The sequence below is a fragment of the Borostomias antarcticus genome (genome assembly GCF_949987555.1).
Source record: "Borostomias antarcticus genome assembly, chromosome: 7".
Lineage (NCBI taxonomy): Eukaryota > Metazoa > Chordata > Actinopteri > Stomiiformes > Stomiidae > Borostomias > Borostomias antarcticus.
In genome coordinates this window covers 29723287-29740901 of record NC_140240.1, presented here as the reverse complement: position 1 = coordinate 29740901, position 17615 = coordinate 29723287, and the positions used below count along the sequence as shown (strand labels likewise).

The window sequence follows — 17615 nt, the reverse complement described above, 5'->3', positions numbered from 1 at the left end:
TAATCACATTCAATAGCTTTATTTACATTTTGTAACTTTCTTTCAGTGTCCTCAGATAATTGAGGAAACACTTCAAGCAATAAATACTTAAAATTGTACATGGTTTTACATGAAGTAACTTTTATATACATATACATAATACATGAGGGAAAATCATAGTTCTCCCTTCAATTTATAAGCATGACATTGCTTACATAGCAAACAGTCCTGGCTAATGATTAATTAAGCTTTAACAATGACAGTTAACATCACTGATGTCTGGCAACTCCAGGGTATTGGAGACGTAACATTACATATAATAATACAATCAGTTGCATTTCATGTGATACTGTATATTTAGACATACTTTACATTCATTCATTTATTCAGTCATGAACATTGCTACTAACCCACTGGTTCTCTCATCCTCTCTCCCTCAAAAATCTCTTCCCTCGTTCCTTAAAAAATATACTGTTTTTGCTCAATGTCACACTTCAAATCTCCAACAGATTCACTGGATCGGGCCTAAGCCTGTTTCTCAACATTGGGCTGTTAGATTTGTTGATTTTCCAGTGCTAATTTTGTTTACAGTGGTCTCCAAAGGAGAAGGAAGACCACCATTAGCTACTTCCTGCTACCAACAAAAAAACAGTCAGGGGAAAAAAAAACATTCACGTGATCATCTCAGAAGTTAATTTCCCTTATAACATTCACATCTGTCATCATAGAGGATTTACCCCATCATCATCATCATCATCATCATCATCATCATCATCATATAGCTGGAAGTCCAGATTCCAGAGAACCGGAACGTCTGCTAGCCCCTTGCGATGACCAGGAAGAGACCCCCCCACCTCCAGAGCAAATGTGCAATATCACCTCAGATCGCTCGCTACTGTACCTCAGGACTTGATGGAGCTCGGAGAGGAAATGGTCTATTACCCTACTGTCTCCTCTCCATCCAAGTATCTGGATAGTAAACATATTGAGATGGAGAAGCTGTTTTGCTGTGGTCGTCCTGGAAATGAGGAGTTGCCTGCGTTTTCTTTTATGCATAGCATTTGAGCTGTTTTATTTGTCTCTACAATTTAAAAAACCGTCCACTGCCACCACAGAGCGTAATGTCAGAGTTTTTTTCCAAGTTCTCTTCATCCACGAACCAGGTCTCAAGTTACAGTTCTCTCCCTGCGTCTGTCCATCATCCGTATTGCTTCATCTCTTATGAGACATTCCAAGGCGTCGGATCTGGGGCCTTCTGACGTACAAACACACGCGACCACCTCTGCTGAACTGAAAAGCTTGCTGTTTTGATTTTGACGGTGTGCTGAATTTTGACTGAAGAGTTGAGTTTCAACCGATTGGTCACACACACACACACACACACACACACACCTGCCCTCTTCGACTGGACACGGGACGACAAGAGATTAGCTCCGACCCCAGCGACCCGGCCGAGTTAGATCCTGTTGCCGGTGTTCTTCTCCGAGCTGTGGAAGGACGTGGCCTCCCAGCGTCGCAGGACGCTGCCCTTCAGGTCCGGCTGGCGCTTGGTGATGAGGTAGATTTTGCGGAGCACGGCGCGTCGGAGCAGGATGTAGACCCAGGGGTCCAGGATCTGGTTCCAGGAGGCCAGTCGCACGCCCATCACCATCAGGGTCTTGTGGGTGGACAGGTCGCTGTCGCCGATGGAGTCATGGTAGGAGCGCACCGCGGTCATCAGGCCAAAGATCTGGACACACGGGAGACAGCAGACATCATTATCAACTACTGGTTAGTTTATTTCGTTTATAAAAAGGACTGTGCACAGACATTAGTTGTTTACAAGAAACGAAAAGATAGTTGCACCAGATTTAGCAAAATGCTAATTTCCCTCTGTAGTCCTCATACAATAAATACAAACACAATAAAACACAATCTTAAAAGTGGAGGACAGTAAACACCTTTCATACAACAACAACAGTACAAAGTGCTACATGGAAACATGGAAATACATGGAACGAAAATCAAGTAATCATAATCTCAATTATTGCCTGAGCTACTTAGAGACAGTATTAGAAACAATCTGATCTGTTTAAAGTGCATAGTTCCATACCTAGATGCTGTATAAAGTGCATATATAAAGTGTATGGTTCCATACCAAGATGCACATAAAGATCAATCTGATCAGTACACTGCTTTATCATAATAATTTTTGTTTGTGAAACGTTAGGTCTTAGTGATTGACCTCTAAGAAATATTTGACTTAAATGAACACCCTTACGAAGACTCTCTGATTCTTAAATGATCCCACACTGAAAGGGTTAGTTAGGGAGTAATCGGATGGTGTTGGGGTGTAGCAGGACCACCAGTTCTCCTGTGTGTCCATGTTTAACACGAGTAGCCCGCATTCTCCCGACTCACCAGCAGAGGGCTCCAGCAGATGCAGGAAGTCACCATGATGCCCACCAGCTGCACCACCATCTCGATGTCGTGCGACTTGGCCGAGCGGTGCGAGCTCGCCTTCCTCCTCATCCGGGCCAGGACCAGCGTGAGCCCGCTGATGGTGTTGCACATCAGCGCCACCGCCAGCGACGTCAGGCCCAGCCCGGCGAAGAGCATGACGAAGGCCACGTCCGCCTCGGTGGTGTCCTCCAGAACCTTGATGAAGCACCAGGTTCCCGGGAACTGGTAGGTGTAGGAGCCCAGCTGGAAGCAGGGCAGCAGGGCCACGCAGAGGGCGGTCAGCCAGATGACAGAGAGGGTCAGCTTAGTCCGGGTGGTGGTCACCAGGGAGGAGTGGAGTAACGGCTGGGTGACGCCCAGGCAGCGTTCGGCCGCCATGGCGCAGCCCAGGAACAGCGGGCACAGCCCGAAGAACACCATGCTCCCGCCCAGGAGCTGGCACATGGGGTCGCCGGCGGCCCCGTCCTCGTCCGCCGCGCCCCCGGAGAGGTACATGCGCAGGACCAGCGCCCCCGGGATCACGTGGCCGGCGAAGTCCGTGGCCACCAGCGAGCTGGCGAAGAGGAGGAAGGTGGCCTTGGAGCGCCGGCGCTGCTGGGAGTAGGCGTTGGCCAGGATGAAGAGCGCCACCGTGTTGGAGATGATGCCCAGGGTCATGGAGAGGACGGCGGCGATGGGGCCGCTGGACAGGGGCTTGTCCAGGGAGAGGTTCCCGCGCACGGTCACCTCGCCCTCCGCGTCCCCCTGGCTGTGGTTGGAGAGAGGGTGGAGGGCCGAGGGCCCCGTGGAGTTGTAGTGGCTCATGGCTAACATCACCGGGCCATGGAGGACAGGATCACCATCGTGGGGAGATTGAGCTGAGGGGAAGAGAGAGAACAAGCTGATCGATAATCATCCAGACGCTTCCTGTTCACATTTCCTCATATTGACATTCGAGGAAATGATTAATAATTAATAATAATTCATCGCAGATGAGTCACACAACACTAGATATCCAGAATGTTCTCTTTGAATGCAGTAGAGGTCTCGGATCACACAAGACAAACCGCTGTGCATCTCTGTGTAGCACATGGACAGGCTAGAGCGGAGGGGCAAGTTGTAACAGCGTACCCGTTGACAGCCATCGCGCATTCCACAAGCCTCAGCTCCAGGCTATGTTTTGGAGCACGCAGCTTATATATCACAGAGTTCAACATGCAAGGTGAACAAAATGGTCTCCCAACACTGACACTAGGAGTGGTGTAGGGCAGTTTAAACATTTAGACAAGTTGTTCACAAAATAAAGCTGTCAAAAGTAGCCTACAGTAAACTCCCTATGCAAAATCACATGCCAAACAATGTGGTGATCCTGGATTATTTGCTTACTTTATTGTGTATCAAACTCGTTTATCATATTGTATCAAATTGTGTCCGCAGTCTTTCAGTGTGAAAATATGACCATTTGTGTTCTATAGGAAATATATAGCTAGGGATGACTTCAAGCACTTCATGCACTTCAAAAGGGTCAAAAGGGTGTTGTAGAAGTAAACATCTATACACTAGCCTTTATAATGAAATACCAATTATTTGGAATCATGCATTAAATTTTGTAGACTATAATTATCATATTTTGATGTAGGCCTATAGATATTTAGGATTATGCTGTCAGTGTATTATGAATATACCTAACTTAATGCCAATGAGTGATCATAAAAAGTACAAGAGTTTGTCTTATTTAACCTGGTTGTCACCAAGGTTAGGCTATATAGGCTGTTCTACAAACGAGCTACTATACTGCTGACACGTCCTTGCAAAAGAAAGCCTAAACAGAATTAACCCCTTTCCTTAACAAATGAAAACATTTTGCTTTATAATTTCGCTTGCAAACTATTTAGATAAACACTCATAATTAACTTACATCATATTGATTCCAGCTGTCAACTGCATGTAATCTTTTCAGATAATCCAAATGTAATCCAAAGAACGCCTTTATGAAACACATTCACCAAAGATTTCAACCCACTGATGAAGAAAAGTGATTTGCTCTCCAAGAAAAATCATTTTCGCATTTAAAGATCAGCATGATATTGAATTATTCACCGGTAGGCTATTCTCTCAAAACTGAACGTCAACGCCTTTCCGGACTTCCCGTAGTCTCTAAATCCGTTAGATTGGAAGTTTGTGATGGGGAACAGTCCCCCGCTGAACCTCCGGGTTTCTGAACCAGCAGTCTGAGCGCTTATATAGCAGCGTCGCCTTTTGCTCAGCCCCTAGGAGTCTCGGTGAGTCAAGTTTAGGTCTGATGCACCCCTCATAATGCCGTTTTTCATGTCACGTTTTGCGCTTCACTTTCTTTGATATTAGTTACTCACCTGACCCCCCCCCCCCCCCCCGTTCCCCACTCCAAGTACGCTACGCTTCAATACCGGTCATCTGCAAGACATGACAACTCACAGCAAAGACCAACTGTCCTGACTGTAATTGTTGGGCTCTGATCCTGGCGGCCGACGGCCGTTATCGCATGCCAGTTATCTTTATGTAACATCAAAGTGAATGTGTCCATCAATGTTGTTATTCAGTCATTTTTAAGTACTATAACCCTTTATTTGTGGCCAAATTTCCCCTTTTACAAGTTCACCTCACCTGTCGAAGAGAACTGTCAGTCAGATATGATTGGCAGGCCATGCCCCCAACTTACCATAATATGCTATCTTCTAGTTCTCCAAAACTATGATAAAGAAACCCCAAATTTGCTATTGACAGGCAAGGCACGTTTATTTGTAAAGCACATTTCATCAACATTGCATTCAAAGTGCTTTACATGACACATTAAAAGCATCACAGCAAAGTGCAAGAAACACACTATGAAAGGACATTTAAAACAAAATGCAGGAAAAATATCATTTTTATGAGGAGCAGATATGTGGAGCATAAAAACTGAATGCTGCTTCTCTATGTTTCGTTTGAACTCTGAACTGTTGAACTTGACAGAAAGCAGGCCTGTGCCAGACGACCTGAGAGGTCTGGATGGTTCATAACGTAGCAGCAGATCAGAAATATTTTTTGACCCTAAACCATTCAATTCACCAGAATTTTTACAGCTCACTTATCTGGCCCCCGGGTGATTACTGTTTTTTTTGCTTCCCTCTGGAATATGTAGGGGTGGGTCGTATGCCCACCTCCCTTGTTCTCTGTAAAGCACATTGTGTTGCCTCTGGGTATGAAATGCGCTATACAAATAACGCTTTGATTGATTGATTGATTGATTGATTGATTGAGTGCTTTATAAACCAACAGCAGTATTTTAAAGTAAATTCTTTGACAGACAGGAAGACAGTGTAAAGACCTCAGAACTGGAGTGATGTGATCCACTTTCTCAGTCTTAGTGAGGCCTCGAGCAGCAGCGTTCTGAATCAGCTGCAGCTGCCTTATAGATCTTTTATAGAGACCTGTAAACACACCGTTACAGTAGTCGAGTCTACTGAAGATAAACACATGGAAGTTTTTCCAGATCCTGCTGGGACATGAATCCTTTAATCCTTGATATATTCTTCAGGTGATAGTAGGCTGACTTTGTAATTGTATTAATGTGACTGTTGAAATGCAGGTCTGAGTCCATGACTACACCAAGATTTCTGGCTTCGTTTGTGTTTTTTTAGCATTACGGATTGGAGCTGAGCGCTGACTTTTAATCGTTCTTCTTTGGCTCCAAAGACAATTACTCCAGTTTTATCTTTGTTTAGTTGAAGTTCTGGCACATTCAATCATTGGTTTGTTCAATGCACTTACTCAGTGCTTGTATTGGATTGTAGTCCCCTGGTGATAAGGTGCTATAAATTTGTGTGTCGCCTGCGTAGCTATGGTAACATATTTTGTTTGCACCCTTGAGCCAGGGACTTGACACATATAAGGCTAGGCAGCACTGCAGCTCACATTCTGCTGCGTTCAGATGAATGTGTGTATGTGTGTGTGTGTGTGTGTGTATGTGTGTCTGTGTACTGTATGTATTCCCCTCTGGGCAACTTAGAAAAATGTAAGAACATTCTCCCTTCATCTTAGAAAATGTTGTTTTTGCAGCCAGATTTTCCAATATACTTTCACTGTTGTGAAAGAACAATATAATCAAACCTCTCTCTCTCTCTCTTTGATTGACATGTCAGGAAAAGGGGGGGCGCGAGGGGCGAGGTGCTGCCGCCGCCCGCTGGAGACAGGTGCGCATGTTTGTTTTACTCAGTCAGAAACGGCCAACTCTGGCCGGCGGCTACGCAGACGTGTGGCTTGGCGTGGAAATTAAGAGCAACACTTTAAAGCAGACGGGTTCAGGAGAGCAACAGGGAAAAGAAAGAGAGATGGAGAAGAGAGAGAGAGAGAGAAACAGAGATGGAGAGAGAGAGAGAGAGAGAAAGGTAGAGACAGAATACAGAGAGAAGAACGAATTGCACTGTATTTTAGATTGCTGTTCTTGCACTTTTCCTTCAGCACTAGATTATGCTCTTAGTGTTTGTACTACTTGTTTTAGAAAGGAGATGCACTTGTGAGTTCTGGCAAGTAGTATTACATTGGCTTTTCCTACGTTGAATGCAATTATTGTTAGTCACTTTGGATAAAAGCGTCTGCTAAATGACTGTGATGCAGGGCCGGACTGGCCATGTGGCGTACCGGGGGGCCGGACCTCCTTGTGGGCCGATCTAAAAAAAAAAGAGCTAACGAACGGCCCATAGAGCAGGGACAGCGGCCCATTGGTCCATTTTCTATACTGACAGTGGGCTGGCCCAACTGGCCAGTCACCCCGCCAACAAATCGCGCAGCAGCACCCCCCCCCCCCCCCCCGTCAACAAATCGCGCAGTAGCACCCCCCCCCCCCCCCCCCCCCCCCCGTCAACAAATCGCGCAGCACCCCCCCCCCCCCCCCACCGGCCGATTGTGGTGGGCCGGTCTGGGCCAAAAATGACAGGGCCGATTTTTTGTCCCAGTCCGTCCCTGCTGTGATGTAATGTAATGTAACGAGAGGCAGACCGAACGGCCTATAGGAGAGCAAGAGAGAAACCTAAAGTGCACCGTAGGAGTTATTGTGTTCGGTTCTGAGGGAATACTCTGAGACATCGTACATGGCCGCCAACTATAGTCAAAACATCTTTCACAAAGGCGAGCCTTGTTCAGTCAAAAGAGGAAACCGCCTGGGATTTCGAGCAGTGTACTGGTATTAACGAAACGACGACGCGGTCGGACCGCAACATCTGTTGGAGGAGAGAAGGTTGAGAAGGGTGTGAGAGATCAAACATCCAACAAAAGTGTATGAGTAAAAGAGAAAGGTATTTCATATTAAACATTTGCACAGCAATAAAAAGGAAGTGAATGGAGTGTCGGTTGATCATTTCAGACCTTTCAGATTTTAGATCAACTAAGCTCAATTTTGACAGTTGGGAGAAAAAGTGTAGTTTCCTTGTAGTCTTTTTACCGTTAATTCCTGACAAGGACGCGGTAAGATCTGAACCTGTCTGTCCCGAAACATCTTCCTGACCACCAAAGCTGTTAAACTCTGACAGGTCGAGTGTTGCTTTCAAAGCCCAGAGTAGGAGAACCAGGATCTGATCACAGAAGTTCAGGACGAGTGTGACAGCCTGACCCGCGAGAGTGAAAAACAGTGTCGAATTGGACCGGCGAGACCCGTCCCCATTAGTACATCTACAAAGAGCGCCTCAGTCTCAAGTCATATTGATCTTGGGTCCAGAGTCGGGGACCGAAACGTTTCATTCTCCGTTTTTACGGGTTGCGGTGTTCAGAATTCAGGAGTCGAGTGCTTTGGCCTTCCCGAACGTCCCCCCCCGCTCCCTCTGAAAAGAGATCCTGACCATCACGGTTTTTCTTCGCAATAATTGGCTTTTGCTGGTGCCATTTGGCCCCCAAAGCCCCTTCCTTGGTCCTTCCAACACCAAGTCTGGGGTCTGAGGCCTGCCCCCCCACCACTCCCCCACCCCCCACCCTCCTTTGACCGACCACAAAGTGATCTTGTGAAACCTCAGACAGTCCCCCCCCCGTCCCGGGAGTCATCCTGGTGGTCTTTGAAACACTCTCGGATGAAAACGGACTCTCGGAATGTGTGAGGATTGGAAAAGGGTGTGAGATCTCCATCTATTCCCTAATGCTGGAAACGCAATATGAAAAGAAAGCAGGACAGTGGTAAGTGTTCTCTGGTCCTCACATATACTGTTTTAGCATGAGGTCCTCTAGATTTAACCCCCCCCCCCCAGAACTTCACCAGTACTTAACACCCTGATCTTGGGCTGTCTGTCTCATCATTAACAGTTTTTCCCTCAGCTCAACCCTGAGAGGGGAGTTCATTTGCAGAGTTACTTTTCTGTTCCAGTCCGATCAATCAATAGGAACCTCCTCTGGATGAAGCGAGTCATCGTCCTCTCGTCCTCGGAGCAACCTCTCCAGCTGAAATGGCCTGCGGTCTGCCAAACAATTGTGTTGTCTGATATTTGGAAAATGCAGAAATGTTTGACATCCTGGCAAGCGCACGCTTAAACGATATGACCTCTCACGTCGCCAAACTATCCACAAGCATAGTTCTATTTGGAACGCCGTCACATAACATATTCAGTGAGACACACAGAACCGCAGGCGATGTGCTTCTGCATTCTCTCCTGACATTCCGTCGGACATGTCGGCCATTGTGAGTTCAAAGACACATGATGTCTGTCTAGCCAATCAACAGGACGAGAACAGAGTTCTGGAACGTCCGTATGGGTGTGAGTATTCTATGACTATTCTGTATGAGCAATGCGCAGTTCCCTAACTATTACATAAGAGTGGAGGCACTCAACTATGGGACGCAGCGTGTGTGTGTGTGTGTGTGTGCGCGTGTGTGCGCGCGCGTGCGTGTGATGACATTCAGACAAAGGCAGTATCTTACGAGCATCGATGGAAACGTTCCCTGCATTTCCATCAGGAGGGGGGAAATTCGCCCATGGCGACATTCCAATTTCTTTCCGTCCGGACCGGGGAAACGCCAACAGCGGTGTTTATCATGGCACCACGTCCCTCCCTCGATGACAGCCACAACATTGAAATCAAGTGGAGTAAAACGTTGGGGTTTATTGGTCTTGGTGCACCCGGGGGGGCGCTGAGATGCATTGTGGGAATAAGGAGGGCTTATCTTTCGGAGTGGTTCTGTCTGTGATGGATTGTCTTGGATCCCGGTATTGAAGTGAGGAATGAATGAGAGGCGACCTGAGGTACTTCACAAAGGTTTTTTTGGCTGCAGAGACTACAGCTTAACACTCCTGGTTCCCGCTCAACGGTCTCTCAGTGTCGGGCTGTTCCTTGTCATGTGAAATGGTAAATAGTAAATGGACTGCAATTATATAGCACTTTTATCCGAAACGCTTCACAATGGCCTCTCGTTTACCCATTCACGCACCGATGGTGGCCAGCTGCCCTGCAAGGTGCCAGCCAGCTCATTGGGAGCAATTTGGGGTTCAGTGTCTTGCTGTCCACACTCCGACATGTTGACAGGAGGCGCCGGGAATCGAACCGCCGACCCTGCGGTCGTTGGACGACCCGCTCTACCTCTTGAGGCACAGCCACAGCACAAGGCCTTGTGTCGTTGTGTGTAACGTAAGGATTGTGAAGGACTGACATCTATTGCCAAGTCATTGTTCAGGTCAGTGGCATTCGAGTAACAGACATTGCATGATTGAAACCACGTCATGAGGTCAGAACCCTTGGCGGTACTGAACATTTACGAAAGTTTGAGAGACAAACCAGATGGCCAGAAAGACATCTGTCGTTTAAAGAGCCCATTTAGGTGTTTACACAGTTGTTGCATCATCTGGGGATTTTAACCTATGTTGCACTGACTGGATTGGTCCAATCTGTGCCTCCCCCCTCCACACCCACCCACCCACACACACACACACACACACACACACAGCCACGCCAAACCCCCCTCCACACACACACACACACACACACACACACACACACACACACACACACACACATACACAGCCACGCCAAACCCCCCTCCACACACACACACCACACCATGCAACCTCTTCTGATGTGATCTCAAAGAAAATACGAGTTGTTAGCTGCATGGAATATGCCTACAAAGAGACCGTTTGTTTACATTTCACAGAACCAGTAGCTAAATGTTATCCTCCATCTTGCTTATAGTTAAACCGTCTTTGCAGTCGTTCAAGGGAATTTGTGCCTGGTCCAAATTTGACTTAGAAAACCCTTTCTGGTATTTATTGCTAGTTGGATTTGGAACCAGGCCTTCGCTGTGCCTCTCGGCCGCTGAATGAAGCCCAGGATAATTTCATCGCGGGCTGGAGGGGAGGAGGGCCAATTTAAATTGGGGGTCTATGGGATCTCTGTCTTAGCGTAATACAGTACATGGGATAGAGTATATAACGACTACTCACCCATATGTTAACAGATTTAAAGTGGATATGCTTGTATGTCACAGGCTCAATATTCAGTTAAGTTCATCTCTCCTCAGGCTAGTGACGGGTTTCCTCAGAGACGTTAATCCCTGTCTGGCGACCGTTGCAGCATTTTGAGGAAAACCATGAACTTCTTTTCTAAACATCACGAGAATATCTTTGTTTTTAATCACACGCTTTGGCCCGTCATGATGGAACCCATTTTCTTCGCACCCACTGAAACACGCTGTGTATATTCCTGCTAGTGTAACAGATAAACATTTCCGCTAAATGTCAACGCTATTTCTATATATAAAACCCAAAAGCAAGAGGAGAAGCATGTGAATTATGTAAACGCCTCAAGTTAGCGTCATAGGAGGTGGCTTCCAAGCATTGCTCAGTTGTTCTTCATTCAAAGAGTTGCAGGAGATCTTACAGTAGTAGTCATTGAACTGTACTCTTACAGTAAATAAACAGACCTTGTGGCTTGAAAACTGTAACTTACTTTTCACAAATACATGTATTATATAGGCCTATAGAGACGTAGCCGATAATATACTGTACTTGGGTTTGAAAAACGAGTTCTTAAAGGAACCACACACACACACATCAATCAACCAATTGACTCTAATCTCATATCAGCCACAGTCATCCGTCTTTATGAGGCCTTAGAGAGGAAGGGGGATCCAGGAAAGGCTTTAGTCGGTCTTTGTGGTCTGGGGCCTGCAGCAACGCTTAGCTCCCCGTGCATAAATCACACGGCCCCGTAGAAGGACCACCTCTGGTGGGAGGTCCTCTGACGAACATCGAACATCTCCTCCGTTCACTCCTTCTTGTTCTTCTCTTCTTAGATGTTGACCTCAGATTGGAAGTTTGTGGATCTGAAGTTGAGGGGTGTGTGTTTGCGTGTGTGTGTGTGTGACAGTTTTGGGGGCGCGGGGGGGGGGTGGGGGGGTCTGTGACCTCGGATCATCCCCGCCTGACTGCCCGTCTCCCAGAATTACTCTCATTTGTCACATCTCAGAAAAACCAACCCCTCTGGTTTACCAAGCGGCGGCCACAAAAATATCAGAGGCTACAGAAAGAAAAACCTCTTTCCTTCTTTTCCACCCCTCCGCCCCCCCCCTGAAACCCCCCCCCCCCTCTCCGCCCCACCCCCCCATCCTCTCCCCAAGACAGGGAGCCAGTGTGGCTTTGCCGGTTTGGTCCCCAGACACAGAGGGATTCAAAGAGACGTCCGGAGCACTTTCCGAAATTTGTCGCCATTGATCAGAAGAAGTAGCAGAAGGAGGAGAGCGAGCGAGGCGGAGTGTCGGCGTCTCGGGAGGCGTTGAGGTGGACGGACGGCGACAGCATTCTCCACAAATCACACGGCGTGACGGCCAAGGGGATAAAACAAGACGCGGTGACAATCGATCTAACCAATCGCCAGGAACAGCTCTGCTATTGGTCGCGGCCATGTTCATTAATCAGCCCACGGTCTGCCCACTTCATGCAGTTGAGTGATTTATAGGTTAGCCGGGGATTGAACTGATCTTCGCGCTGACTGCCATTGTTATAGGGATAAGACACGCGATCGATGGTTGGTCCAGCTGCGTGACATCAAGCTAAAAGCGTTAGCGCTTCGCTAATTGGCATGATTACGAGTGTTCCGCTAGCTCCACTTCATGGCTTCTGACCAGATTTCTATTGAGTTCAGGTCGTCAATAACTCTTGCTGAGAGGAAGTGTGCCTGTGAACGAGTCACCCTTAGCTCTAGGACAGAACAGAGTTCTCAACGTGAGCGTAAACAAGCATGTGGTTTTGTTATTGGTTCTCTCTCTCTCTCTCTCTGAGATACCCAGTGGATACTGGATACCCAGCTCAACGAGAAGAGACCATTTTGTCCGACTGTCCGTCAGGATTCATTCTAGCTCCCCGTCAGAGAGACTGGAGAGGGGAAGAACAGGGAGGAAGGACAGAGTGAAAGACAACGAGAAAGAAAGTGAGCAGATCTGTAAAATGACGATAGTGACGGATAACTATCGTGTCGACCTCACCAAGTTACTGCTGCCTCTTATCTCTGTTATCCCTCTCTCCAGCCCACACACACCAGAACAAACACATTCTCACAGACTCCAAACACACACACACACCTGTCTCCACCATAAGCACACAGGAACAGATGCTTAACGGGAGCTCGGTTTGCACAAACACAGTCCTCCCTAAAAACCATCCCGTAACAGCAGCCAGTTACCAGCTTAGAGCTCTCTGCCCTCATGACCTCGACCAAATCATCACCCATCTTCCCCACGAAGGCCCACGGCAGGTGTGTCTGTGCCTGCCGGGGGTAATTTGGTCGAATCAAAGTCTCACGCTGTGTTTCTCTGACCTCCGTGTTGAGTTTAACTGCCACTCTGCCGCACTAGAGAGTGGCGCTTATTGTATTTACTCTCCTGTCTTCTTCGTGTTTCCCAACATCCATCTCATTTTGAGGCCTGCGCCGGCATACTTTTGTCAGAACACAAAGCTTTAGATACAGTCGGTACAATAGGTCTGATGAAAATTCACAACCGCTGATGGCTATTGCTTATTGTTTCAATCCATTTTTAAGAAGGGTAGAGGAGAGCCCGCGCAAAATGTATCCTATATAATAGCACAGATTGAAGTTCACAAGGCTTTATAAAGTCACAGGCTCTTAAGTGATGACAGCTCTCCATATCAGCTTTGCACGGGCACAATCTTCCTCAAACATCGTTGACCGCTGCCAAACTAAACCCACTGTGCCTCCTAGACAAACACAACACCCTCTAGGTCTGTGAGAACTCATGTGTTCTTCAGACACACACCCAATAGCCTCCAAGTGTTTCTCGGATGACTTGCTATGAAGAGTTTAGTTCGACTATAAATGCCAGTAAGAGTAACTGGAAGATACTGTAGGGAAGGCAATTATAATGTGAACGAGAGACTGAGTTCGAAGATTAAAAAACTTTTTTTTTCTCCGCAGTCATCCGAGTTTCCCGCTCGAGTCGATGAAGGAGGAAGCGCATTTCGACCGCGGCATTAATCCCGCACCCTGGGTTAAGATAAAAGTTAATGGTGCTCTTTCATGACTCGATGCGAACGTTGACGCACGATGCCACCCACCACACTGTCACTCTCACAAACATCGGCCTGGTACCTTCGCTGACGTTGGGGAGGAATAAACATCGGCAAGCGCGTGGCGTGGGAGTGACGAATGATGCCCCTGTGGACGGATGGCGGAGGAAGAGAAAGCAGAGTAATTAAAATGGGCGCGCAGAGCCGGGGGATTTATGAAGCTGGAGATAGTTGTCGAGTCAGCACGGGGGGGGTGAATAATGACTGGTGTCAGATACAGGCGATGGCGGTACACACATGCACACACGCACACACACACACACACACACGCCATCATTCACTTTACCATTCACTGTACAACACTCACACAAACATGTGTGTACACGTACACACCAGGGTTATAATAGTTTTGCTTTTTTCATTAGTTTTTATTTTTATATCGTTTTAACTTTTTGTGTTCAATTTCAGTTTAGTTTTAATTAGTTTTTAAAGCAGATTTGCTAGTTTATTTTTTATTTTTTGATAATGCTTAGTTTTAGTTTAGTTTTTATTAGTTTCAGTATTAGTTTTTTTTTTTTCTGCACTAGCCTTGTGAGACCATGTACTACACACAGACACACACACATGTCCAAATGCAGTTTGTCAGGCCCACATTTTGCCAAGTGGATAGGCTACAGTAGAAGTGATCACAGACCTCATTTCTCCCGAGGTTGACCTCATGAGGTCTGACTGACCTGTCACCCCCCCGCACACTGGCCCCATCACACCAGCTCGACCTGCGCTCACCCACTCATCCAGTGACCAGTCAGCCATGAGACAGAGAGAGAAAATATAGCATCAGTCCGTGGTCTTTTTTTTTGCTATTTTCATCTTAACACCGCTTCAAGCACGGACACACTTAACAGGTGCTCGGCATCACGAAGCCTCATTCCAACCAGACCCACTTAGTGACCGCTCACTTCCTCCCTCCAGCACCGGTTAGTGACCGCTCACTTCCTCCCTCCAGCACCGGTGGCCGTCCCGTTGGGCTTTTCCAGGGAAGAGATAACAACGACGGGATCACTCAGGTCACCGATCCCCCATGTGAATGTTTAGACAGCTCACTCGGATCGGAATGAGGCAATATTTGCTGGGCTGAGATTGAATGATGAAAATGCTTTTGACATTTTCACCACTCGGAAATAGTCATTTTTTCCTTACATTTTTGTTCACAAGTCCAGTGTGCAGTTTGTGATCAACTGTTAAACTTTTTTTGAAAGAAGAAATCAGAAACATTTTGAAGATTTTGAAAAATGCAACCGACAAAATCCCCACCCCTCCCTTCAAGCCACTCCTCCAAACATTCGCTAGGCAGGTAGGTAGGTTGACAGGCAGGTAAGCCATCCAATCATTTCAAGTTGGCAACTCAAAATGATTGGACGATTACAGTCCTGCAACTTCCACAGATTACGATATTTCATTTTAGTGTCAGAGCACTTTATTCATTAATTTCTGTCGGGATGTAATGAGAATTGCAAAAAATATAACAAAACGTGCTTCTGAACAAAGAAACGCATACTGCACCTTTAATTTTTGGTTTTGTACTGAGCGTACTGAGATTGATTTCTTTTCTGAAAATTAAGCTATATTGCTCTTGACATTATAATCGGCTGATTGCGATGGTCTTTATTACAAGAATTGCCTGTTTTCGTGGGTACCGCGCCCTCTTCATAGTGCTGATGACGAACAAACTGAAAATGTGATTAAAATAAATATAGACGCACCCGGGAGTTTAGGCTACTTTGTTCCTGGCAGTGCACAGGAGCAGGGGGCCGTCTGCTTTTACTGACAGACAAATATGAGAAATTACCAGCTAGGCTATGCTTGGCGGGGAAGGTAGACAGCTGGGCTCCCAAAGGAGGAACCAACGCCGGGGTTTGCAGACGTCGATGCCCGGCGATTATTCTCAGAGAACACTGGGTGACACAGAGTACTGCCTAATGAACACCAACTGAACCTGGCAGGAAACCGCGCCATGAAACCACTCGGGTCGCACAGCCAGATGGGATGCGACGCCTCCAGAATCTGAACAGGGGATTATTGTGGAGAAGTGCAGAGGCAGGGGGAGTGCTTGGGTGTGTGCAGCAGGATCACGGTCGGTTCAACGATTTCTGCACTTGGAGGAAGCGGTGACACTTAATGTGAAGGGGTGCGCGTAAGACATAAGAGGTTATGATTCATAACAATGTCATGAAGTTGTAAGTAATCTTTATAAGTGTTTATGAATGTTGTCATTAAGTGTCAATTATGTCATTTTTAATGCAAAGTTGACATTGAGATGTCTTTGTTAAGACATTAACCAAGATGACATAATCTGTCATAAGCATGACATAGCAGGCTTTATTATCAGAAACTATTTAGCTTTATGGGCTATTTACATTAACTGTCTGGTTGGGTTTGACATTGGCTGTTATGAAACCATTCCAATCATGCCATGAATATTTCCCTTGACCTCAACTACAGTGACACAATTTGGACTAGTCATAAAAATGGGTTAGATCTGTTTGCTATACCCAGATAGCAAGCGGATGTGTAATAATTCTGGGCCATATATGGGCCGGAACTAGCTTGCTATCTGGGTAGGCTGTAGGCTACTCCTGTTTGCCAATTCATTGAGAGGAAGTGAAGCAGTCATTGGAGGTATGCTGTTTTTGTTGACACTATAAGGCCTCTGTGGTGTGCAGGTTTGAAAAACAGGTCACTTTTTTTTTGTAGCGGCGCCTAACCTTTCATTCTACTTCTTCCTGAATCTTGGAATTCACCCTCAAAAGTTGTGCTCAAACAAACATGACTGTTTTAATACACATGAGGTTGTTTAACCTACAGTAGATGGAGGATGCTGGTCGGCCTGCCACCATATCTTAACTTCAGACACGCTGAAGAACAGTCACACTTTCAACACACTTTCACAATACACAACCCTCCATCGCGTCAACGTTCGAGCCATGTGCTCTGAGGGCCCCCCTGTTGAGTGTGTTCCGAACAGCCGCTCTCTCAAGACAGAGCGTGGTACGTTAAAGAACGAGGTGTTCTAAGGCGCCCTGCTAGTAATGTTCCAGCCCGTTGCTCTTAATCGAATGAAGAGTCTGCTGATAGCCTGTGTTCCGCTGTGCTTCCCTCAGCGTCCAATGATTCTACGGGGGGAGTAACATCAGCACCACTGCTAGCTGGTCTACACCTTTGGTAACGATACAATATAAATCACTACCCAGATAGCAAGCGGATGTGTAATGATTCTGGGCCATATATGGGCCGGAACTAAGCCACAAGGGCCAGATCTGGCCTGTATATGGCCCAGATCCGCTATCTGGGTATGTACTGATTGAACAATTAAAGATTGCGATGGGGAAATGTCAAGTGTGGCATTCTCATTAATTTGGGGGCAGAGCTGGACATTAGGATTATAGCCATTAAACAGTGTAAAAATGAAGAAGTCAACATTTTCGGTGATTTGAAAGGTTTGGGAAAAAAAAGAGACTCAAATAAACAGAACTGTTGATGATATTGGGTTAAAAACAACAACAGGAGTTCTCAACCACCAAAAAAATCGCATAATAATATTAGTTTGATGACTGAACTGAAACATCCTCCCTGTATTTGTTGTGGGAAGGATCTCTTTTCTGTCCCTCTTTGATTCAGTAATAGATTTCCTGCGGAGTTGTT

General features: G+C 46.5%; 1 protein-coding gene across 1 annotated transcript; it reads right to left on the bottom strand.

Annotated features, from left to right (window-relative positions):
* Nucleotides 1-4587, bottom strand: ptger1a (prostaglandin E receptor 1a (subtype EP1)). Its single transcript, XM_084441544.1, has 3 exons — nt 4319-4587; nt 2380-3278; nt 1-1708 (listed from the first exon to the last, which is right to left on the bottom strand). The coding sequence occupies exons 2-3, from the start codon at nt 3232-3234 to the stop codon at nt 1436-1438; spliced, it is 1128 nt and encodes a 375-aa protein (XP_084297670.1). The 5' UTR covers nt 3235-3278; nt 4319-4587; the 3' UTR covers nt 1-1435.
* Nucleotides 4588-17615: the final 13028 nt, after the last annotated feature.